Source organism: Solea solea, chromosome 19 (genome assembly GCF_958295425.1).
Source record: "Solea solea chromosome 19, fSolSol10.1, whole genome shotgun sequence".
NCBI lineage: Eukaryota > Metazoa > Chordata > Actinopteri > Pleuronectiformes > Soleidae > Solea > Solea solea.
Genome location: NC_081152.1, coordinates 15,389,916 through 15,413,620, shown reverse-complemented (window position 1 = coordinate 15,413,620; position 23,705 = coordinate 15,389,916). Strand labels below are relative to the sequence as shown.

The 23,705-nt window shown below is 39.9% G+C and overlaps 2 protein-coding genes and 1 non-coding gene across 6 annotated transcripts; all 3 read right to left on the bottom strand.

The window, feature by feature from the left end:
• Positions 1–832: 832 nt before the first annotated feature.
• On the bottom strand, positions 833–17,142 carry hook3 (hook microtubule-tethering protein 3). 3 transcript variants are annotated; one of them, XM_058617664.1, is made up of 24 exons: positions 16,965–17,142; positions 13,287–13,372; positions 12,974–13,046; positions 12,798–12,848; positions 12,507–12,639; positions 12,313–12,380; positions 12,141–12,203; positions 11,914–11,997; positions 9,515–9,678; positions 9,277–9,417; positions 8,754–8,841; positions 8,543–8,656; positions 8,336–8,446; positions 8,152–8,236; positions 7,965–8,034; positions 6,438–6,578; positions 6,064–6,151; positions 3,888–3,922; positions 3,637–3,719; positions 3,414–3,514; positions 3,222–3,326; positions 3,062–3,133; positions 2,494–2,630; positions 833–2,291 (listed from the first exon to the last, which is right to left on the bottom strand). In XM_058617664.1, exons 1-24 carry the CDS (start codon positions 17,019–17,021, stop codon positions 2,279–2,281), a joined length of 2,163 nt encoding a protein of 720 aa, XP_058473647.1. In that variant the 5' UTR covers positions 17,022–17,142; the 3' UTR covers positions 833–2,278. The 3 variants fall into 3 exon arrangements, with proteins under 3 accessions (XP_058473647.1, XP_058473646.1, XP_058473648.1); XM_058617663.1 differs by having other exon boundaries at positions 833–1,178; XM_058617665.1 differs by lacking the exon at positions 833–2,291 and having other exon boundaries at positions 2,490–2,630.
• Positions 17,143–17,619: 477 nt separating this feature from the next.
• Positions 17,620–17,691, bottom strand: trnaa-ugc (transfer RNA alanine (anticodon UGC)). The gene has a single exon. It is a non-coding gene; the product is annotated as a tRNA-Ala (tRNA).
• A 122-nt stretch (positions 17,692–17,813) lies between these two features.
• On the bottom strand, positions 17,814–23,528 carry rnf170 (ring finger protein 170). 2 transcript variants are annotated; one of them, XM_058617668.1, is made up of 7 exons: positions 23,268–23,528; positions 22,212–22,354; positions 22,022–22,097; positions 21,812–21,926; positions 21,556–21,629; positions 20,820–20,951; positions 17,814–20,553 (listed from the first exon to the last, which is right to left on the bottom strand). In XM_058617668.1, exons 2-7 carry the CDS (start codon positions 22,349–22,351, stop codon positions 20,284–20,286), a joined length of 807 nt encoding a protein of 268 aa, XP_058473651.1. In that variant the 5' UTR covers positions 22,352–22,354; positions 23,268–23,528; the 3' UTR covers positions 17,814–20,283. The 2 variants fall into 2 exon arrangements, with proteins under 2 accessions (XP_058473651.1, XP_058473650.1); XM_058617667.1 differs by having other exon boundaries at positions 23,195–23,523.
• Positions 23,529–23,705: the final 177 nt, after the last annotated feature.

Here is a 23,705-nt window from a genome sequence, read left to right as displayed (position 1 = left end):
TCTTTCTCATCCAATTTGTCAACTCTGCATATTAAATTTAAATAAGATGATTGTTTATTAAATAAAAAAAAAATGTACAACATGAATTACATTTCACTCTAATACTGTAATTTGTGTTGAATGGAATTCATATAATTTGCTCTGTGGTTACCCCCTTCTTTCCCATTAACTATTAATGCCAAAACCTTTATTCAGAAGAAACGATTGCAGCCGTTTTCCCTTTCACGTTTAGAGAAATACTACATTAGCCTGCAAGGACTAATGCACAGTTCCTTATCCTTATTCTTTATTATTATAATAGTCTGACCTTTCGATTAAATAAAAAAGTAATATTTTTAATGAAAAGGGTGTTAAATGTAACACAAACAGAAGTACACAGAGACTTTGCACTTTAAGATAATAAATTGGAGTGGGCTTAATGGGGGCTTTTCTGTGTATAAAAGCAGGTCTGTAACAATGTTATTCATTTAAAAAATAAAACACGTATTTTCCCATCCTTTGCTCCTACTGCAAAGTGTCCAGATGCCTCGAGGGTAAACCTGTAACGTCCCAGAGGCTCACGACTTATAGTACTCACTAATACTCATGGTAAACCCACTTCTAACATTGCAAAAAAAAAATCTTTTGTTATGCAATCTGTAAAAAATACTTCTCTTTTTACTGAAAACCAACTGTCCGCCGACCATGTGTGTAAGAAGTGATATGAGGAAATAATGTGTCACTGAGGTATCCTGAAAGATGCTGGTTAACACATAACACTGTGATACTCTATCTCTGCCCGAGGTGTTTGTAACATACTGCTGGTTGAATAGTAACAGACTTGATGCGGGGGGGGGGGGGGGGGGGGGGGAGCACAAGCAGACATGTCCACAAAGAGTATGGAGAAAGGTGGTGGGGTATGAGCAAGGTATTAGATCAAACGGCGTGAGGAGGGTGAGGTGTCCCCTCCTCTGACTCGAGGTTACAACGCATGACTCTGCAGAAGGCTGTTAGTGCTCATGCTGTTGGCAGGCGTGCTGGTTATTCGCAGGCTCGAGTCAAGGCAAAAGTCATGCAAACAGTAGAGGCAGGCGGGCGGCCGGGCTGGCGGTTAGGTTCATGCATCGAGTGCCTGAACGCGGCTCAGCCACCGCCAGGCTTGGCCAGTTCACTGGTGCGCGAGTCATGCAGTGACATTGCTGTTAAGAAGGAGGAGAGACAGAGATGACGGTCAGATGAAAACAGATAACGGGATAACTTCGACAAGCTTCGACAGGGACGTGATTAACAAGCGTATTTATAAACATGAAATGGTCTTAAGATGACATGGAAAGTAAGTCTGCTGTGCATTATTAAATAAACACATTCTCTGTGGTCACTGACACACTCAACCCTGTTTCAACCAGACAGTATGAGGAGCAGAGACGCAGGAGCAACTTCAGGTTATGACTGGATTTCCCTTCAAACGAGGGACAACTTTTGAATGAACTGAATACTATGGCACACAAAGTGTTATCCGGAGACAACCACACATCACAAATGCTGGTGAAGCTAAGAAAAAATTAAAAAAAATAATCACTCAAACTAATGCGGTTGTTACTTTGCTCAGAAAACACAGTGAAAACCAGGGACACAGTGACTTAAACAACTGAGGATTGCACTTTCTGGAACAGGTTTGCTTTTTTTCTACAATTATTGCTGTACTATTTAGCAAGTTGCCCTTCTTTTCAAAAACCATGTAATACCAACAACAGAAACGACTCAAATAAATTAATTAGTAAGCCAATAGAACATTAACCTGACTTCTTAAGCCCTCTTAATATTTGTTTCCGTGACCAAGGAAATGGATTGACGTGTAAAACAAATGCTGTTAACCTTAAAGCTACATCATAACAGATTAAAACAGGACAGAAAGTCTGTCAACCCTGCTCAAACATCAAGACGAAGCTCAAATATGATTACAGGTAGAGATGTGCGTGAATACTGCATGAACAAGTAGAGGAGTTCCTCTCAACAAAAAAACAAAGGGATTCTCTGCCCTTAGGGTCAAAGACTACCTGTCTGATATGGGTTTGCCACAGAGCACAAGTCGGGGAAATTCAGTGGTTGAAAAAGAGGGGGAGAGTGTATTTCTTTAAAGTGTTTAGTCAGACCCCGTTAAATATGCTGAGGGCTGAAAAAAGGGAGGAAAGCCTGGAATCACAGGAGTCAGGGTAAAATATGCTTAGTCAGGGAAAAAAAAACAAAAAAAAACACACGCATAAGTGGTGCAAGATTTGGGCAGCCTTGTCTGGCATCTCTACCTCATGGATCTGATCAAGAAGGGAAAAAAAATGAAAACAGATAATCAATAAGCAAGAAAGGAAAAGGAAAACAAGAACTTCCATTAGAAATGAATGGGAAAAAGACGTGCGTCAAAGAAAGCACATCTATTGTATATTATAAGTTCAGCGGATTTGTAAAGGGCAGTTTTTGTCGCAGTTGTTTTTTTTTTTTTTTGGCCATCATCTCTACCTTGCGGTAGCTGGCTGGCCGTGTCCAGGGTAGGAGCGGCGTGTGCTGGTAGCTTGTCTCTGCCGGGCCAGGAAGGACTGACCGGAACCAGTGTTGGCCAGTCGCTCTTCAGCCGCCTTCTTCTGCATGGACATACCCTGGGACGAAGATGAAGGAAAATTATGTCTTAGGAGTTGAAATGGTCACGATGTTGAAACAGAAAGTATTAAAAGAGATTCAAAAAGCACAGTTTAGGTCAGAATTTATACAGGAGCACAGAAAATGTGGCTCGAGGATTAGCTTAATTCAGTCCACACAAGATTAGTGAACATTTAAACAACTCACGACCATTAACACCAGTCACTGATCCCAATATTGAAAAGGGGCAAACAGTGTCTGGTAGCCACATCGCAGTCTCTGCTGCCCTCTAGTGGTAAAAATGTTGTACATTATGACTGTTCAATTGCTCACACTTGGCTTAAAACACCAGCTTTACATGAGGATATGATTCAGTTAAGAAGAATTCTAGTTTAAACCACTAACATAAGGAAGGTGTCACAGTTTTATAGATGACTAAAGCCCTTCTCACCATATTGTACCAAGCTGACACAATCAGCCTCTCCTCGTAATCTCTCTGGCTCTTGGTCTTGTCCATCTCTTTCTGTTTGAAGCAAAAGTAAAGAGACATTAAATATTTTTAAGCTGGATGGTAAAATTGTTTTTTGATTCCGAGTTGACAGAGTGTTTACCTCTAATGAGTGTAACATTCTCTCCTTCTCCTGCAGCTGGTTCTTCAGGGCCTGGACCTCGGGACCTGAGCCCTGGTTCTGCTTGGGGTCCAGGGTCCTGATCACCTGGAGGGGGATACATTCAATCACAGTAAAGTCACATACTACGACACGTATATTTCGGATGACGCTGTAGTCACAAAATAAACTTACACTCTTGGCCTTCTCCAGGTACTTCTTATATCTCTCCTCCATCTGCTTCATGTCGTCATCTTTCTTTTTCAACGCGTCTTCCAGCTCGTCCACTCGTTGGGCTAAGGGGGAACGACGCAAAAGACTTTGGTTAGATCGACCCAAGTCATTTCAGATTGCAAAAAAAGACAACAATCAACAGCAAAATAAGCAGATCTCAATTTAAACAGGGCTACAAACTCACTGCTGGCACTGTATTTAGGCTCCATTTCGTCGATGAGGGTGTTTTTCTTTAACAGCTCGTTGTTCAACTCCCGCACTTTCTCCCTGGTCGAAAGAACAAAGCACCTTTGTTAAAAAAAAGTTGTAGGCAATTTTTTTTGTGTCTAGCATTTCATGTTAAGCAGTCCAGAATTAAATAACAAGGAAACCTAATTTAAACACAATCCTGACTAAGTAAAAACACAGCTCTGGGTCTTTGAGAAAATGACTTACATGTGCTCCTCGTATTTCTTCTTCAGAATGGAAGACTAAAACAGAAGAAAAATGAAAATTGTGTTATATATATAAAAATATCTTCAACAAAAGAGGATCTTCAAGCAGCTACTCGGCTGAATAAATGCAGGAACTACAGCACACTTCAGCTGATGAGTATACTTGTGTTTTAAATACACAACTATCTAAAATGCTTCGGTTCCACTCAGTCCAACCCACGACTACAGGGATTGGGCACCTGAGACTGTATCTATGCATAGATATATATAGTTTACCTGTTCTAGGGTAAAAAAAATAAAAAATAAAGTAGTTGACCAAATCTAAAACATATTTCCTTTGGCATCCAACAGAGGGAAGCATAGAGTCAAATTTGGGGGGGAAACATCATCATAAAACTGATGCTGTATCAAAGATTTTAAGGAAAATTACTAGATAATTAATGTTGGTACTAAACCAGTGATGTGTGGGTAATAAAAATGATTTATCAGGATAATCACAAAGACAATTAGATTAGTCTTTTTTTGATCCTGTGCCACCAATCTTGGTGGCTTCTAAAATGTTGGCAAAAATCACGTGGAGGGTGTCGTCAGAAGAGAGGTTTCCATGCTCTATAATCTAATCTAGAACAACAGTTGGGTTTCTACAAGGAGGGGGGAAAAAAATCTGGATTTAGTGTTTGATTGAGGATTGACAAAAGGTGTCTTCTATTTCTAAAAAAGAAATGTATCTACAAACTTGGTAGGACAGAAAGACCTTTGCCCCTGTGCAGCAACTCAGTGTAACAAATGCATACAATGGAATAACGATTCTTCTTGTATTTCTGGACATTAACGTTGAAATTTGCAAAGTACATTCTCCAATGATAAAAAAAACAACATAATAAGCTAATTTATTACATTCTGAGTTGTAAACACTGGTTCAAAAGTCAAGAAAGAGCAAATCTAAGAGAGGAAACTTGTTCGGAATCAAAGATATACTTACTATCGCCTGACAGTGGGAGCATTATATTTTTAGGGGAAAAGTGCAAACATTTAACTCAATGTTCAGTATCAAGGGCCTACCAAGTGTGTATTGTTTTAGAGTTATAGATAATAGCCTTGCTAGAAGTCCCTCTACTCAGGTTTCCAGTCTGCTTAAATTTCTACTCAAATAACTCTGAGGTTTACTTGGTTGACTCATTTTTGTAAAACTAGCAAACAAACAAAATAAAATGCTGGAATTACAAATAAAAGGTAAAGTATTACACAGCATATTAACTGCTCTGAATGACTTGTCATTGCTATAGAAATTGGGAGTTTCAGTGTTGTTCTGATGTAATAAATGCACAGTAGCTGTCATTTCTCCGTCTAGGTTTAATTAATAATGCATGTTTCTGCTTTCATTGCTTGTACACATTTATAAAATAATAAAAACACTGTAACTGTTCTGTTTATATTGGGCGTACAAAGACTGTCTGGATGCCAAATCTACACATTTCGACAGGAAAGGAACCCGGAAAATGCCCACACTTAAGATTCTTGATTGACACATAATGATTATGATAAACACACACACACACGCATGCAATCTCTCTCACACACATAAGCCCTGTTGTTGGGAGAAGATCCAAACCTTTTCCTACATACAAGCTGTCCCATACTAGAAACTGGAGACAAGGAACAGAGAAGAATACATTTTTTTTCTTTTTGTGTAGGATCATATAATGAGACATAGGTTTTAATGAACAAGACTGAATGTGCTTGGCATATTAGATAAGTGAGGGCTTTAAGATAATGTAAATCAGATAAAGTTGTATTTTTTGGGATGATATGAGGCTCTTAAAGTGAATTTATTCACTGATGCATTAGAGCTTTTAACCCAGCCAAATAAAACAAGGCCTTTATGTACAGTATCCCAGGAGAATACACACTTTTATAATGCTACAGGACAGATTGTATGCAAAACCACACACAAACACAAAACGTGCTATGACAGGATGGGATGGGTGACAGGATATTGTTAGTGTTAAGTTAAAAGTTAGTTAAGAGAAAAGTAAATCAAAATGTAGATCCTTCAGGATTTCTTATGTACTGCAGTCATGAGGACTCTCTATTTACCAGGTGTGATACATGTTGGATTTTCTGTGGTGCTTGGCATCAGGGGCGAACACAACAAAAACAAACAGTTGAGAACTCACGTCATCTGCTTTAGATCCCTGCTCTTGAACAGTCTTTTGTAGCTCCTCTACCTGACTCTGTTCCTCCATCAGGCGCTGATTGATTAACCTTGATAAGAGGGCAGAAAGAAAAGGACCAGTCTGACAACATAGTTTCAACAAAGCTATACAGTGGTAAGACAAAAGAACATCAGAGCTGCAGGAATGTGGCTGTCATACAGACACAGAAAATCTTTACGGAGCAATGAATGAACGGTATGAACAAAAGAAATTATCTCAATTCCAATTGGCTAATAATAACAGTTACTTTCTGAGGCCAGCACTGTGTACAATCAAGCATCTCTTTGTTTTCAGTTAATGCCGCTAATCTACATGTAGCCGTGCCCTCAGCCGACCTGTTCTCCGTCTCCAGTTCGTTCTTTCTCCTGTTGGCGTCCTCCAGGAGACTCTGCAACAGCGCAATCTTCTCGTTGTCCGACCCCTCCTGAGCCAGCTTTAGCATCTTGTTCTCGTGCTGGAGACGGATCAGATGTTCCCTGTATGGAAACAACAAAAAAAAAAGACGATACACGATGAAGAATTCAACCCGTGTACTTTACAGAGACAACGCCAACCCCACAGAATAAAGACGGAATGAGAGAAATATTAGGTGTTTGTTTCATCTTCTCCAGATTACACTAATATCTGCACAAATCACTATATAATCATATAGATAGCGATTTGTGTTAGCATTATTTGTAAATACACCCGTAACGTAAACAGAATAACAGATCTCTTGGTGCCACTAAAATGCTCCAGTGACACTGCTGTAATACAGAGAAACTCATTGACACGGACATTCTCAGAGCTCAAGTCAGGTTCAAGACAGTCACCACATGTAAACTGATGATGCTGCACCTCTCTGTTTCCCTGACTACCTGTGTTTTAATCATGAAGCTGTCTTTATGATTGGAAAAAAAGTAAAAGCAGGAGAATCAAAACATAGCAGTGAACTCCCCTCAACCCTGCGGTTTAATCCACCTACTTAACAGATTAACTCGAATTTTCATTTTACGGCACAGAGTACAGTCTGTTATATGGGTTTTCAGGGTGTGGCTGTTCACTCTTTCCAACTTAAGAACTGTGTGTGTGTGTGTTTTAGCACACTCACAGCTGGTTGCTAGTAAAAGTTGGTTTCAGGGAGAATGAAGACAGAGTTGAGAAGTTGCAGTGTAGCTTGTTTGGTTACCAAAAAAAAGTTATTTTGAAGCCTGGACTTCCTCTGTTAGACTGTTGATTCCTGCACTGCAGTAGACGGGGAGTAACTGTGATTCCAGCTGTTTTTCTGGCTCCGTTCAGTTCAGACACAACACGGCCAGACGCTAATCACTTCCAGATGCTGGCTTTTCACTCCCAGTGGACACTGACGTCCAGCGACAGACATAAACGAGCATGACTTACAAGGTTAGCCAGCTAGCAATTCTGCAGTTCACACACCGTTCATCTCTCAGATATCACACATGAAACAGCGCTGTTGCAAATTCTTGCGAGATCTGACATCACCTCAAGACACAGAAGCTTTTCATTATCTGCCACTTACGGGTACGGAATAACCTGGATCAGTTAAGCATGAGTAACTTTTCTTTTCATGAGCAGCTATTGGAAGATTAGTAGTTCATTGAAAAATCCTCATTGTTTTTATGTTTGCAACTGTTTAAATAAAATCCAGGCACTTAATGCTATCAGGAGAAAACCCCAGCCCTCTTGGAGAGCAGCAGTCAGGCTGATGTAACTCACACACAACTCTTACATAACTCAGCACAGAGACAGCTCTCTTTCGGCAGGGTGAACAAACTTAAAACTATCTCGCTAATCAATGAAGTAACACACACACACACACACACACACACACACGCGCACATTATTGGTTTCAAAACTCATACCGAATCTCTGGGGTGGTGATCTCAGCAGCCAGTGAATCTGAGCCGTCGTTGCTGACCAAAGGTAAGAGACCTGGGCAAACAGATAAGCGTTTAAACCAATATCATTTAAGCTTGACCAGAATTGACTGTAGTTTTCAAAAGGTCAATGCATAACCACTCGGGTTGAGCCACTTTGACGTTTCTTTACCAGAGCCGAGCTGTCCCTCCTGAGCCTGGACACAGTGCAGCTCCTCTATAGTCTCCTTGAGTGAGTCTCTCTCTGTCCGCATACGCTGCAGAGACACATGAAGACAGAATTACACAATTTGGCAAACACCAAAAAGCATTGGAAGGTGACACTTTTTGGATGTTACTGTGATAAACGTGCATACATCTTTTTCTTTTTGTAGGGAGTCGACTTTTTCTTTAAGGCGTTTGTACTCAAACTCCATCTTGTCTGCTTTTTTAGACTCTTCTGATAGTCTGTTCTGAAGTTCAACCACCTGTGCAGAGGAAAAACAGTTCGAGAAAAACTGCAAGAGACGACATTACACACAAACAACACACACACACACACTGTTGAGCTGTTGGCCGAGTACCTGTCTCTTGTACGTCTCCAGCTGACCCTTTGTAGCGTTCGCTTTTCGTAGCTCTTCTTCCAAACCGACGTTGGTCTGCATTAACAATGTGTTCTTCTCCTCCATTAGCTTAGTCTGAAAATCAGAGTCAGAAATGTGTGCTTCACTTTTGCAACCACACAGTTTTCAACTGAATGTTGCTTGTTTTTCTCATCCGTGTGTGACGGTGTACCTGTCTTCTGAGAAGTCCCATGTCCTCCAGTTTCTTCTTGTAGTGCTCCACCGTGCCCTCTAGTTTGGACACTTTGTCCGACGAATGCCTAGAGGAGAATTCAACAAGCAGCTGTCATACTGAGGCAGAAAGCTTTACGGTAATACAGAAATCACACAAGGATGGGGTCAATAGTGCACTCTTAGGCAACGGTTATCTAATTTTCAAATCAAGTTATTGAAATATTTGTTGCAACAAAAACTGATTGGTTGATTAAAGTCATACTGGCACGCACGGGTGATACAAATCTACCTCGAACAACTTTGGAGATTGAATTAGCGCTGTTTGAATGCTCTAAATATGCACACAATGAACATAATCTGCCAAACAATGAACGCTTATATAAAAAAATTACAAGTATTTGCACAACCAGATCAACCAGATTACTGCGAACAATAACTGGAATCTCCTCTCTTGTCTCGTGTTTTGTTTAGTTTAGTCGCGGTTTACTCGGGTGAAGTTGTTATTTTACATCGCTCCTCACCTGAGAACATCCATTTCATCCTTGAGGGACTGGGCTTCGTCAGCCAGTGTCACGAGGTCTTCGTTCTGCGACTTTATATCTATAAGTTCTTTCTCAAGCTCCTCACAACGAATCCGGTAGTCGTCTTTTGCTGCCTCCAACCTAAGATAAATTGGGGACAAAAATCATCAGTGATTTGTGACATTAGTTTAACTAATTCTAGGTCTGACTTTCAATCATCCATCTAGTGATTCCACACCTGAACGTTTCTTCCTGTAGTTGCTCCAGCTGTGTCTGCAGCTGGAGGTGTCTGCGTCCAGCTGGACTGTTAATGTCCTCTATGGAGTCAGACTGGTTCAGTCTCTCCATTAGGACCTGGTTTTCTGCCAGCAAGCTGCTCTTCTCCTCTTGCAGGGCTGCCACCTGGGGGGGAGGAAGGGCGGGCGAGTAGGAGGGCAAAGAATGGAAGTGCAAGGAAAAGACCAAAAAGAAGCAGAAAGGGCAGTAAGTGTAGGGGAACAGATGAAAATTAAAAAAAAAAAAATGGAGAAAGGGCAGAATGAAAAAAAAGGAGGTGAAGATGGAAAGATTGTTAAAAAGATAGAGGAGAAACAGGGAAGGGTAACAAGTTAGAAGGGAGTAGCTCTAAAGCTACGTACTTAAATGCACATTTGACATTTTCTTTACAGTATTCAGTCTCATCATTGAATATATCACTGCAGTATCAACTTCAGTATATGAATGCAAGGACACATCAGACACACCAGCACAGCAAAGAGGGCTACATATGGTTTGATACGGTCTTCCCACAGTGTGATAGACGGGGAATCAAACTCCACACAAAGCAAAGCAAGAAGCTGGTTGTTTTCACTGGCATGTGCTGCACGATTTAAGCCCTAAATGTTGTTGGATTTAACGAGACCTGGTCAAAACCTTAGAGTATATTCACAAATTACACAGCAACTGTAATTGAGTAAGTGAGAGGGATCTTATTCAACATTCTCAGAAGCAGCACTTTGGCCTACATACAGTATCTGTATGAACTTGTGTTGAGTTCAAGGTTTAAGGGATATTTACATTTTTTTGTGCCCTAGTTCTTTATTTTTGTTAGACCCTGAGGATAGATTTGAGATCTGGTTGCCTGTTTTCTTGTGTTTATTTTCCTTTAACAGTCCCGTGTGTGAAATGTATGCCATTTAAATGTCAGTGACACTGTTATGTAGAAGCACTCTGAGAGAACTTGCACCACTCTGAAAAAATGTCTCACTGCAACAAGCTCACACCAAAGACGTGATTAGTATTGACACATATTGAGTGGCACTAATGTTTTATTTATTTTTTAAGCGAGGAAATCCAAAGCAGATTTGGGAACAATTTGGAATTATTTGTCAAATCTTTCAAACCAAGCTACCCCTCTTGCTGCCTATTATTGCTGTGGGAAAGCATGAAACACAACAAGGTAAAAAAAAGGCAGCAGGGTTATTATTGAAGGGATGACATCTGACACACCCACACAAAACTGCAGCGTGTGTGTGTCCTGGGAACATCATGTGTATACATGTGCGCACACACACTTGTGCATAAACATGTACACACACATGCACACATAATTAGGAAAAAGGAGGGAATCTCGATTCCTAAAGGGATGCTGGTGCAAGCAGACTGGTAAAAAAAAACAAAAAAAAAAACTATCCAGGACTTTTAGACACACCACACAGCATGGATGGAAGGAAGAGACGGAAAGAAGAAAGATTGGATTTACCCTCTCTTCTAGCTCATTTAAGTCTAACCTCAGTCTATCACGCTCCTCTTGCAAATGGAGGGCCTTTAAAGCAAGGCACACAGCATTGAGATCGTCAGGCATAATGAGGAAACTGATTGAACACAAGTTGAAAGTAGGTAACCCTTTAAATTACAGCTGTGCACAAGTGGCTGTGTCACCGACAGGAAATGAATCAAACGATGTCAACTATGATTATCTATAGATAAACTTCATTCTCTCTCTCTCTCTCCATTTAACAGAGTCTGTCACTGATGAGAACCACAAACCAACCTCCAAGTAAATAATGCATCACGTGGAATTATACAGTCATGACAGTCAGAACAATAGTAAAATATATAATAAAAAGGAAAAAAAAAAACTCTTGTTTATTCCATTGTGGGTTTTCTCTGTTATGAACTTATTCAACCTTATTAACTACTAACAAAGTAATTACTGTGCAAAAGCAGACAAAATGTTTAATTACCCCTACAAAAAAATGGGTTCTGGTTTTATCTGAGTCTGTTGGGTTGTGTGTTTCTTTGTCAGCAGGATCACACAAAAACTACTACTCTGTGTGTGATAACAAACAAACTTGTCTAACATTTGTCTATTTCTCAGGTAACGTTGGGATCTTCATGTAAAAACAGAGGTGGGTAGAAAATGTTGAGTGTCATTCTACTTTATCAGTCTTTAAAGATAAGAATTAAAGGTTTAAAAGTGCATTATCTTGAGAAAATTATCAATAACTATTAGCAAACAGTTCAAAGTATACTAGATAGCAGATATCATGTAATTCGATTAATAAGACAAGAATATATTACACCCTGCTAGTGTGTCAAAAATTAGGATTCAAAGGGTTTTTAAAAAATTGGGGGTTACAATTGAGCAAAACCAACCTGCATGTCAAGCTCACGACACCTCTGGGCAATCTCTTCCTTGGTAGCCATCGCATCGTTCAGCTCCTCGACAGTTTTTTTCAGCTGAGAACAGAGAGACAACATTTCCATTTGGATGTGACGACAAAAATGTACATTTGCTGGATCTGGAGCTCACAAGAGAAAGGTCTGAGGTGTTTTCTTTCTGAGGTGAAGCAAGGAAAATGTATAATGAGCATACTTCATACCTGTCTGTCTAGATCCACATACGAGTCATTTCCTCCCATCACTGGAGTCTCTTTACTCATCAGCTATGGAAACGAAAACAGTGATTAGTGTTTGGTAGACATCCAACTGTTCAGTTGATCGTGGAAATGTGTCACAACAAAAAGTAAAAGTAGTAATAGTTTGATAATCTACCTCTTGGATGGCTGTCATGACAACATGCTGCACTGACTCCTCCATCATCATGATGGTCTGGATATATTCTAGAGAACACAAAGGAAAAACACACACACACGCACACAATCATGGGGTGAATTCAAGTTTCAGGTCCAGCTGTTGCATCAATGTGACATCAGAGAAGATGTTACAGGGCTACATGGACAGAGCACCTTGCTTCTGCTCACAGTTGACAGCACAGCCCAGTAATAGTTGCAGCATCCTTCCAAGTTCTGCTGCATCAGAGTGTTCTCCGATGAGGTTAACGTCTGGTAGAGTGAAGTCATTGATGTGCTGGCCTAAGACCTAAACGGAAGGAAAATGTGTCATTTGAGTTTTTATTTTAAAAGGTTGGATGCAGAGTCTCACAGCCTCTCGCTGAGACCACATCTTATATGGTCTGAATATCAGGAACTATGAGTCTTTTTTTTTATTTCAAACCTAATACAAAAGATTGGTCTTACCTCCTGGTTATAGTCTAGCATGCCCTTTAGAATTTTCTTTAGATTGCTGACCTGAGGAAAAAAAGAACATTTAGTAAAAAAACATTAAGTACAATACAGATTACAAACAAACCTCTCGGTCCCAAAAATCAATTTCAAACTCATGCATTCAAAACTAAATCCTGTGTGATTCTTACCTTTAGTCTCCAGTTGTCCCCAACCTCAGGTTTGATTCTACTAATCCAAGCATCGCTGAAATACACAACATCTCTAAAACGAAACAAAAAGTTAGGGTTGAGAGTGATTCTGTGGTGGACTGTTGAGCATAACCTCATACAAAATGGGGTCAACAAGAAGATTGCTTAGTGGTCACCAGTGTTTATGAATATTTAAATATACTGTTCTACAACATATATTTATGCTAGAAAAGGAGAGCCAAAACTTCCCTTTTAAAACATAAAATAACAATGGAAATATAGCCAACTCTTACTCTCCAGGGTGGGAACTTACATTTTCTGCAGAGCTTGAGCCATGACGACACCACTCGTCATGTCTTCTACTGTCTTGCATTGAGCCTCCACTCCAAACGTCTGGATCTAAACAATAAACACACACACACATATACACCGTCAGTGCTGGGTGTGAGGGTAAAACAATGTAGGTGTTAAACGGTTTAATTTATTTAAGATGACCCTTGATTTAACCTGCTAAAAACAAACAATTCACCTGAAAAGCTGACACATTTTCAGAAAAACCTGACTTGCACTTACAAATACAGCCTGAATTAAACTATTTTGAGGTACACACATTAGTGCACACCACAGATGGGAAGTAATGTATTCTAATTTGGCATTAAATATGTTTGTGGGTACACTAAAGCACATCCACTTTTGTCTTTCTATTAAATTACGACACATGGCATGACTTTGTTACCCTTCTTTACTTCTACTCTACTCTTACTCCAGGCATAAAATCTGATCCTCAGACAGAAGTGAAAGCAGACAGTCCACGTACCAAAAGAGGAGGGGAAACAGAGAGCAGGAATGTTTGATTCAACAGGAAGTAAATGACTGAAACTCTGCCTGCATGTCATCCCGCCTGTCTAACCTATCATCTCATATCTCAAATGTAACATGTAGTTCAATGTAGAGCAGCTTTGAGTGTTGGGTTAGAAAGAATTGCCAAGGCATTAGAAATGACGGCTGTTTAAGTGTTTACTCAAGTCTCTGAAAATAAACATGATGCAAGAACAACTCCCTCTTAACTACTCACAAGCAAGCACCAATGGATTTATTTCAAACTCGTAAACAAACTGATGAAATTGCATTTCATTGCAGTGCTTGATTCATTCATCTTTTACTTTTTTGTTTTATATAATTTATTGCTTATGTTTTTAGAAACATGGTCTGAGATTTTGGAGCAGCATTTTTAAGCATATCCCACCACAACACCTTCCTGTATGTGCCAACTCTTAAATATCTCAATTATCATCCTTGTTCCTACTCACTCACTGGATTTCCAGGGAGCAAAGTACAAGTAAAAAAAGTTTGTCCCACTATCAAGCAGACAGCTAGTGACTGATGACAGACTACAAACAAAAAAACAAAAAATATCCCTAATTACATGAGATTAAGCATTAATGAGAGACTAGTGAAACTATACAATCAATTCCCCTCACATCCATTTTTTCAGTCCTTCACAGTGATGCTATATTATCTTATAAATGTTGCATTTGTGATTTCGTTTTTGGATACTATAAACAGATAATAGAGATGAGTGTACTGTATGGAGTATGAATTGATGGTGGGAAAAAAACAAGATAAGCCAGGTGGAGACAGTTGCATCCAGGCCCACTGTTCTAAACCTGTTGGTGATTCTCTCCATCACACAGTGTTGTTTGATCCACATCATTTCCTTCTACAGGAAAGACGTGAAAGGAAAGAAAACATTTGACGAGCCAGGCCACAATGAAAACAGACAACCAACAAAAGGCCTTGAAAGAAGAAAAATGGCCAGTCAACAGAGAATCATAAAGTTTTCCTGAGAACGTAATCGTAATATGTTTCGTGGATTTTACATTTGGAAGCCTGATCAGTAGCTACATTGTCTGGTGTTGATGAGTTATTCGGGGTTCTGTTGGTTTATTTACATATTAAGTGATACATTTTCATGGGCAAATGAGCTCCACATGCTTGGCTGCATGTTACACCAACAAAACTGTGGCACACATACCACTGAAGTACAAAGGCTTTAAACGGGACATATTGTATGCCCATGTGAAGTGCAGGGGAGCACTGCAGATCAATGGCTTTGTGGTGTTAGGACATAACATTGGGGACCAGGCGTCAGTGGATGACGCCCTTTGCACTAGACTTTTAAGTTGTTCCTGACTGTACTGACGTTCAACAACAACAACTCAACTAGTGGGTAAAAGAATTTAAAAAAAGCTAGTTGTGTCCCACCATTATAGAGCTACGGTAGCTTATGTCACACAATCCAATAGCAGGAAGCCATGCTGTTTAAATCCAGAGGCATATATACCAGGCAACATATACAGTATGTCAGGCAACTTATCATGTCATTGGCAACTCTGGCTGTTTCCATACTCATACATAATATGAAAAGCATCCAGGGGTGTTATTATGGTCACATACATTCAGTCTGTCAAATTCTGCTATGTATGGTTTGATCTCTGTGGATTTAAAGTGTGCAGTAAACTCTAGGTGGCTTGAAATCGTACTTTTTCAACAGCAACCTTTTCCTGGCACCATGTTGGTGTAAACACACCAAGTCACGTGATGTCAGGAGCTTACTTAGGATCATTTCCCAACAAATTTATCAAATTAACCGCTGAACCTTGAAGCACTGGCCATAAAGTTACGGGACGTGGTCAACCACTTCTGCATATGCTGTACCTCTTCAGTGTAATTCTCTTCAACATGAAACTTCACAAACTTTCTTGCTATAGTTCCCACTGCCATGTTAACTTGTCATATGGCATATTCATCATTTTACTGTTTGAACATGGAAACAAAAGAGCATCACGAGACCTGAAGAGTCTTGTTTAAGATTTACTTTGTGTTTGTTTGTCTTGCCAGATTAAAATCAGTCTGCTTTGATCAACGCATGTGACTGGATCACCCAGGAGACATGGTAATACCAGGTCTGACCCATTCTGAGTTAAGCCGAGGTGGTCAAATTACTGAATATATTTTGCACCAAAAGTGAATTGGTTCTTTAACGTTTCAATGCCTTTAATTTCCAATATTGAGAAATGATTTTTTTTCACTGGTTTTAAATGCAAGTTTATGTGGGACACTTGAGCTCTTGAGTGTCGGCATCACAATTTTTAAAAATGAGAATCCACAAGTTGATTTTAAAGTGTTGTAGCATGACAAATGAGGAAGCACATGACTTAGCAGAAGATGCGTGAGCTTACCGATGCTCAACCCCACTTTAACCAACACCATATGTTTGTTTTCCCCCGAACACCACCACCACTGACATTTAGGCCAGATGTGTACAGTCAAAACTCCTATGCAGTTTCCATATGACATGTCAAACAACCCACTCGTTGTCAAAAATACCTGAAACAGCACAAATGCTATGATGTAAACAACGTATCAAAGCCTACACGTGACCCACATTGTGATGCCCCTTTTCCACCTGGAACGTTTGTTTCCAGCTTTGACTCAAAGAGCTCCCTTGCATTTAGGTTTGGGGTTTTTTTTCAAATAAGACTGAGCAGGGAAACAGGAAGGGAAGGACATTAGGCAACAATGACAGGAATCCAGACTCAAACTAGACACAACGATGGAACGTTATATGATCAATACAGATGTAAACGCACTGGACCCTAAACGCCATATCTCTATTGTTTTAACATCTGGTACTAAATACAGCAACAAGAACTGGGCTAGCTTCATGTCCGGCTGCACAGAGCGAGCTGGAACCAAAAATACTGAGAGGGTAGGCGGTTTGCTGGCGGCTAGCAAACAACACATCAGCAGCTAGAGCAGCGAACAGCTGGCCTGCATACGTAACCAGCGTAGCCTCTGTGTTCCTGTCTGCTCCGTTAGCTCGCCGAGCTAGCTCCAGCTAACAGTATGATTGCTAGCCTAGCCGACGCCGGGGAGCTGTCTGTCAGTGGAAATAAATCACCAAAAATCTTCTTATTTCACCACGTACCCATGTCAGGAGGCTTTCGCACAGCTCCATTCGATCCAAAGTCTCTGATGTACTCATCGTTTACTAACGTACGACGACTATGTGTGGCAAACTGAGCCTAAAGTTAGCTGTCGGCTTCATACACTCCCGAGGTCTCTCGCTGTCCGTCGGCCAACAACAGTCGTCGCTTCGCTCCGCTGCGCCGGCGTCTGCCTGAGGAGCACTGGGTGGGCGGAGTCTAGGAAAGTTCCCACTATTACAGTATAAACCCAGGGGTATGGAAGCTTTTTGAAAAATAAAAAATATAGGTAACTCATTATTATGGGAAGCTAACTATGAGATACTAAGTCATAACAATGAGATTCTAAGTCATAATAATGAGATGCTAAGTCATAATTTCGAAATAGTACTCATTAAGAAGAATTTTAATTTTATTATTAAAAAAAAATAAAATTATTAAAGGTAAATTATTCCTCTGCATTTGACCCATCCTATAATAAGGAACAGTGGGCTGCCACACTGAGTAGCGCCCGGGGAGAAATGGGGGTTGGGTACCTTGTTCAGGGGTACCCCAGCCCTTTTGGCCGGGTGGGGATGTAAACCAGCGACCCTCCGGTTACAAGCCAATTTCCCTTTCCACTTGGCCACGGGCTGCCAAACAAACAACGTTTAAAAGTGGAGATGCCGGGGATTGAACCCGGGGCCTCATACATGCAAAGCATGCGCTCTACCACTGAGCTACATCCCCACTGTAAGCCACATCCCCACTGTCCCGACTGTCGCCACATTATTATGACTTGGGTATGCATTTTTTTCCCCCCATGTGGCATTATTGGTGCCAAAGGTTACCAAAGTCACACAACACATGACTCTCAAAAACAAACATTTATTTACGAGCCTCTAATTTGTGTTTAGAGCTATACATTATTCAACTTTAGCAGAAAACCCCCCAGCTTTGGTTGAAGAGGTCACAACAGGATTAATGTATGTATTACAATTCTAAGCGATACACAAGTTGCAAAAACTACTTCCCTTAAAACCTAAAAACGATTATATGCACTTGATATTTATATTTAAAAAAAAACAAACAGTTTTGACAAACAGAATTGTACTAACTCATTATGGGAGTGGAAAAACCTACAGTTATAGTCATGCACACAACAGTGTGAAGGAGAAACTGCAAAAAAAAAAGTGAAAACACTCTTTCTGACTTGCATCAAAAAACTGAATCCGTCCATTATTCGAATATGAATATCTGTCTCATCTGTCTGCCTCTTTTCACTGAACGCTGTCGAGCCAAGTTTGAGAATGTGCACAGCTGACTCACTTCCTTCAGAGAGGCAAAGAGGTCGTACTCTGTGACAGGTCTTCTCTGTCTCATGCTTGAAAACATATGTTTGGTACAGATACCACCATCAAACTCAAGAAATTGTGAATTTAATGACAAGGAACTTGACTTAGGAGTGGTTATTCCTCCCCATCAAAGAGGATCAGAGTCATGAACAGTGTTTGTTGACAGTATTTTGATGTGAACCAAAGCATTGACATCCTCAAGCAGTAACAGTACTTTACCACAAGGGTTTAGACTCTCATCTAACCGGTTCTTTGCTGTAAAACAGAGGCATTTACAACCCGGGCTGTTTTCCTAACTGAGACAAAAGGGCGGTGGTTGTGTCGACACCCTGGAGAAAAAGCAGAGGAGACGCTGATCCGAAAGGACGGCAGAAAGGTATGACACAACTGGTGCCACACCCTTACAAGGCATTCTTAGAAGGGACTGATGGTCTATTTCTAGTAATCTGGTAAGGCAAAACAAACTGGATGAATTTTACAGTTGACTTCCCACTGTGCCAACATCAGCTCCTTATTTACACCATTAACAATCATGACAGCTGATACTGGATCAGGAAAGAGACATAAAATGGTCTGGATACAGTTTTGAAGCAGCTATTTTCGTCTGGGGGTCTTTTTTTTACTAATTTCCAGAGATAAATGTGTTATTTGATCATCAAGACAGTGGATCTGAGATACACGTCTCATTCCCACAACATCAGAGGAAGTTGGGATTGAAAACAAAAAATTGACTGCCTTCCAAGAAAATACAAGCCATACACTGGTCTTCACTGTGTTTCTGTCAATTATAACAAGCTTTATAAGTAAAAGATCTGAAAGAATTAAATTCATTTTCAGAAATGGGTCAAATTTAATCCACATCTGTAACAGAATGTGAATTAAACAAACACAGCAGCAACATAGTTGTTTTAATTTACTCTTCATTTGACCAAGTGGGAAAAAAAAAAAGTAAAATGACTTCAGGCGCAAGACAAGTTCAACAGGAATCTTGAAGTTTACTTCAATGTTTGGTCTAGTTGATCAAGTCTTTAAATTAAATATACTTTTATATACGGTTTTTGTTTAACTTGGAAGTTAAAATGGAAGCTCACTTCGCTGAAAGGTTCACTGACTGACTGAGTCAAATTCATGGCATGTGTTCACAATCTTAATCAGTAAATATGATTTTGATAAACGTGGCCATAAAAAAAAAGTCCACTTCGAAAACAATTTGTGTTAATAATTCAATACAAGTATGAGGAATCTGAACGCTTCAGCCAGGTTCTTCTGTGGTTTGTTATTTCACATGAAAGCAGGCAGATTTTATTCAGTGCTATCAGTTTCCATTCAAAGGACTTTTTAAACAAGAAAAGCTGTATTATTTTTTTTTTTACGTCATAAAAGAGTATGCCTTTTCCTTAATGTAGTTAGACATTACGATGTTCTTGTATCACTCCATTGTATGGAAGGTTCGATTCATTGACTCCATTCGATGTCAGCCTGGGATGCAGCAGGCAGCCAAATTTAAATGAATATAAGTCAAACAATACATTCAATTTCACATTATATTACAATTTTGTCTCAGATACAATTGTATGCACATTAAAGACGTGACAAGATTTTGACATTGATGTCAAACAATTGGACGGCTGTCACACAAGTTACTTGGTTACAGCCGTCTCTTGCAGGTTACGGCAGTGGTTCAGCGTCACATTCTTCCGTTGTTTTCCGGTGTTGCCTTTGACTCGGTAAACCTTTACACCAGTCACGGTGACTTCTACATACAGATTAGACATACAGATCTCAAACCTTTTTTCAGCTCATTTACAAGGACGAAGTATTCAAGAGTAAACCCTTCATAGAGGAGCAGCATTTATTGTGAAGTGTCCTTTGAACATTTGATCAGTCTTTGCATGTCCACCTCCACTGCCGGGTTCTCCTCTTCCTGAGCCTGAAACAAGCCCGTTCAAGCCTGTTTTATTTATTGATTGTAATTTTAAGTCATGGCCTAGCCATTCAGTCTCTGCGTCACCACCTCTCTGTACATGATAGAGATGTACACGAAGAGAAGGAGGATCACGAAGAAATCATCCATGAATCCCAGGAGACCGAACAGCGCCTCGGGGAGGATGTCGAGCGGTGAGGCCAGGTACGTGATTCCCCCGACAAAGCAGAGAAGAATTCGAATCCTGAACATCCAGAAGAGGCCACCCACAGAAAACATCTCTCTGAAAGCATGACGAAGCAGGGTGGGGACATCTCGCAGCCTGTCCATAAGCTGAAGAGATAGAATATAATCAAAAATATTAATATTAATGGTTTACTGGTTGTGCTACTGAATACATTCAGTTTAGAGGGGAACAGAAACATTTAATTTAACTAATGGCATTTTTACCTTCAACATCTATGACAGGGCAGCAGAAATGCCTTGTTTTTCCAAGTCAAATATATAAAAGTAATTAAGTATGAGTGTTTCCACTAAGGAGGCCAAGTTAACCTATAATTACTGTAGCCTAAATATAGATCTGGTCGTGCTATACTCACAGATCTCGGCTGGCCTGAGAATCTGCGGTTGTAATCGTGGATGTCTTGTAATATAAGCTGAGGTTGCGCCTCCCCATCCTGGACACTCTGAGGAGAAGCGTGCTCGTGGAATAATGGGAAGAGCAATGTTACCTGGAAAAAAATGAGAACACTCAATGTAGTGATGATCAAGGGGAACAAGTAACAAGTTAACCATCATCATGCCAAGCCTGAACATGCAGGTGAGGAGGCAAAGGTGAGGATTATCAACAGCACTCTGTCATACAGTGTCATTTACTTTTTTTAATCCGACTGTAAATTTTTATTTCAGATCAAAGTACAAAAACAGTAGTAAACGTCATTACTAAGCAACCACAGACTTAAATTCCTCACTTTGTTATATATTTTTTAATATTTCTTTGTTATACATCAAGAAAAGAAACCAGAAAATATTCACATTAAGAAGCTAAAGAATCTAAAAGATTGTTTGTATTATTAAAAAAACAAACACTTGTAAAACAACATGTGCCTGTGTGCCTGTCTGCATCCTTTCCTTCATCTAATGATTCCAGAACTTTGTTTGGATGATGAAGGTGCATTGTGAGCGCTCGCTATATTCCAAAAAGTTGAGATACTTCCAGCTCAGTACTATGCGGAGGTGCCCGGAAATACAGGCGTGTTGCAACGGATGCGTTAAATTATTAAATAAATAAAGATATTGGTTTTACTTTTCTAAATTTAAGATAACAGGCCTCACCACTTGTCTGCAGATGGGGCATTGAATAGCACCCAGCCAAGTGCCATACCTCCAGTAAGCTATAATACAGGAACCTATGTAGGGAAAAAGACAGCAAACATAAAAAAGTAATAATAAACATATGTTTTAATATATTTTATGTCTGATTTTGTGATTATGTGAAGTTCCACCATGTCATAAAAAGCCAATAATAGCAACTCTCTAAATCTCTAAATAAAGATATTATTCTGCTTGTTGTGTATTTCTGGGATCTTACCACAAAAAAGGTGTCCACAGTTGGTTTCCACAGGCAGAACAGCCTGCTGTAAACACACTGGACAAGACATGTCTGTGTAATACTGCTGTCTGGCCTCTGTCTGAGCATTTTCACCCTGCAAAGAAAAGAAGGTTCACATGTGTGATCACAGAACAGGTGATTTCTGAATTTAAACAATAAAGCATCAAAAGTTTAATTCGTCCCGAGTACCTGCTCGGTCTGGAGTTGCTGTCGGACAGCTCGGACGTGCTCCTGATTCTCAGGATGGATGTTCAGTTGCTCTTCTCTACAAATGACCACGGACAGACATTTGGCATCAGTATACATAAGCTTAAAGTGTATCAGAGATTCTCCAAAGGTTTGGGCAACACCGTCTGAAGAGTCGGAATGTGATTATTACCTGCAGAGCAAAGTGAGGAGGCCTCCAAGGAAGGCGATGCTGAGCACCACAACAAATAAAACCTGGTTGCTGACTCCTTCAATGAGGGTGTCCTCATCTTGGACTAGATAGTCCAAGTCCCCGTGCTGACTGTCCTCCATCACCTGTATGGAAATTATCAAATGTTGTGAAATCATCGAAGACTTTAAGGCAACATGGCAAATAGGGATGGAGCACTTTGACCTGCGTTTAAAGGACTTTAATAAAGAGCTTTGAACTGGACCGGATGAAACAGAGAAGAAAAGAGGATGTGAAGAAGAATGATTAAAAACTTTGAGCTGTGGAGGACAGCATAACACCTCTCAGTGTCCAGCAGTTCTCTGGGTGCAAAGGCTAAAGTTGCTAGTGAGGGTATTCAAATTCACCATCATTAAGTGATGTGTGTGCAAATAAAAAAACTAATTCTAATTCTATCTGGAAGCATGAATCTACCACATACAACATTGAAGAAAAGGTACTTAACATTATATTTGCTGTATCCAATACACAGTAAGTAAACAGTGGTGTCCGGGTTTACCTTCTGACAACTACTGACTTGTATTTAAATGACAAAGGAAAGCTGTATTTCCGGTATCGTGTTAAAAACAACAACTTTAAATTAAGTTCGCTCAACGAGCGAACATGAAAAGTGACTCTCTCAGTCAAACAATAATAATAAAGTGACTGTTTCCATATAAAGTAGCTGTAGCAGCTCATCCGGATGTGGGTAGTTAGAAGCTTAATTGATTAAATACAAATAAGACACAGTAATACGGCTTGTCTTGAACATGAACTCAACCACGTCTTTATCGCCCATACACAACAAACACGGGTATAGTTTATAGTTAGCAGTGAATGTTTTGGGTGTAGCTCCTGCTAATGATAACAATAATAAGAATACAAGAGCAACATTTAGCTAATACAGTCAATTACAGATCGATACGGAGTATAACATTTAACCTCACCTCATAAAAAGACGAGTTTTATCTAATAGCGTGACTTGCTGTCACATTGTGAGTGAATTGCAAAACAACTGACTTGACGATAGCTGCCGTTTCAATTTGTTGATATTACAGTTCTTCTTCTTCTTCTTCGTCTGCTTCTTCTCCCCCTCCTTCTTCTTCTTCGTCTTGTCGGATTGCTTGATCAGTTGTTACACGCATACCGCCACCTACTGCATCGGAGAATTAAAACGTCAACATTATGAGGAATACATCAATGTATGGAAACGTATTAATCCTCCTTCCTCATTCCAATAAAAAACAATACATAGAAAAAGAGCACAATACATTAATTCACCACAAAGACAAAAACGCTCATAATAAATACAGTATCTGAAATGTGTAAAAACGACACTCATTCTTTTTTGCGTCTTCCGAGTTCCGAGTAAAAAGTCACGTACTGAACCAACGTATTCATTCAATATTACGAGTCAGCAGTTCGTTGTATTTCCTGCGATGGTCAGTAGGTGGCAGT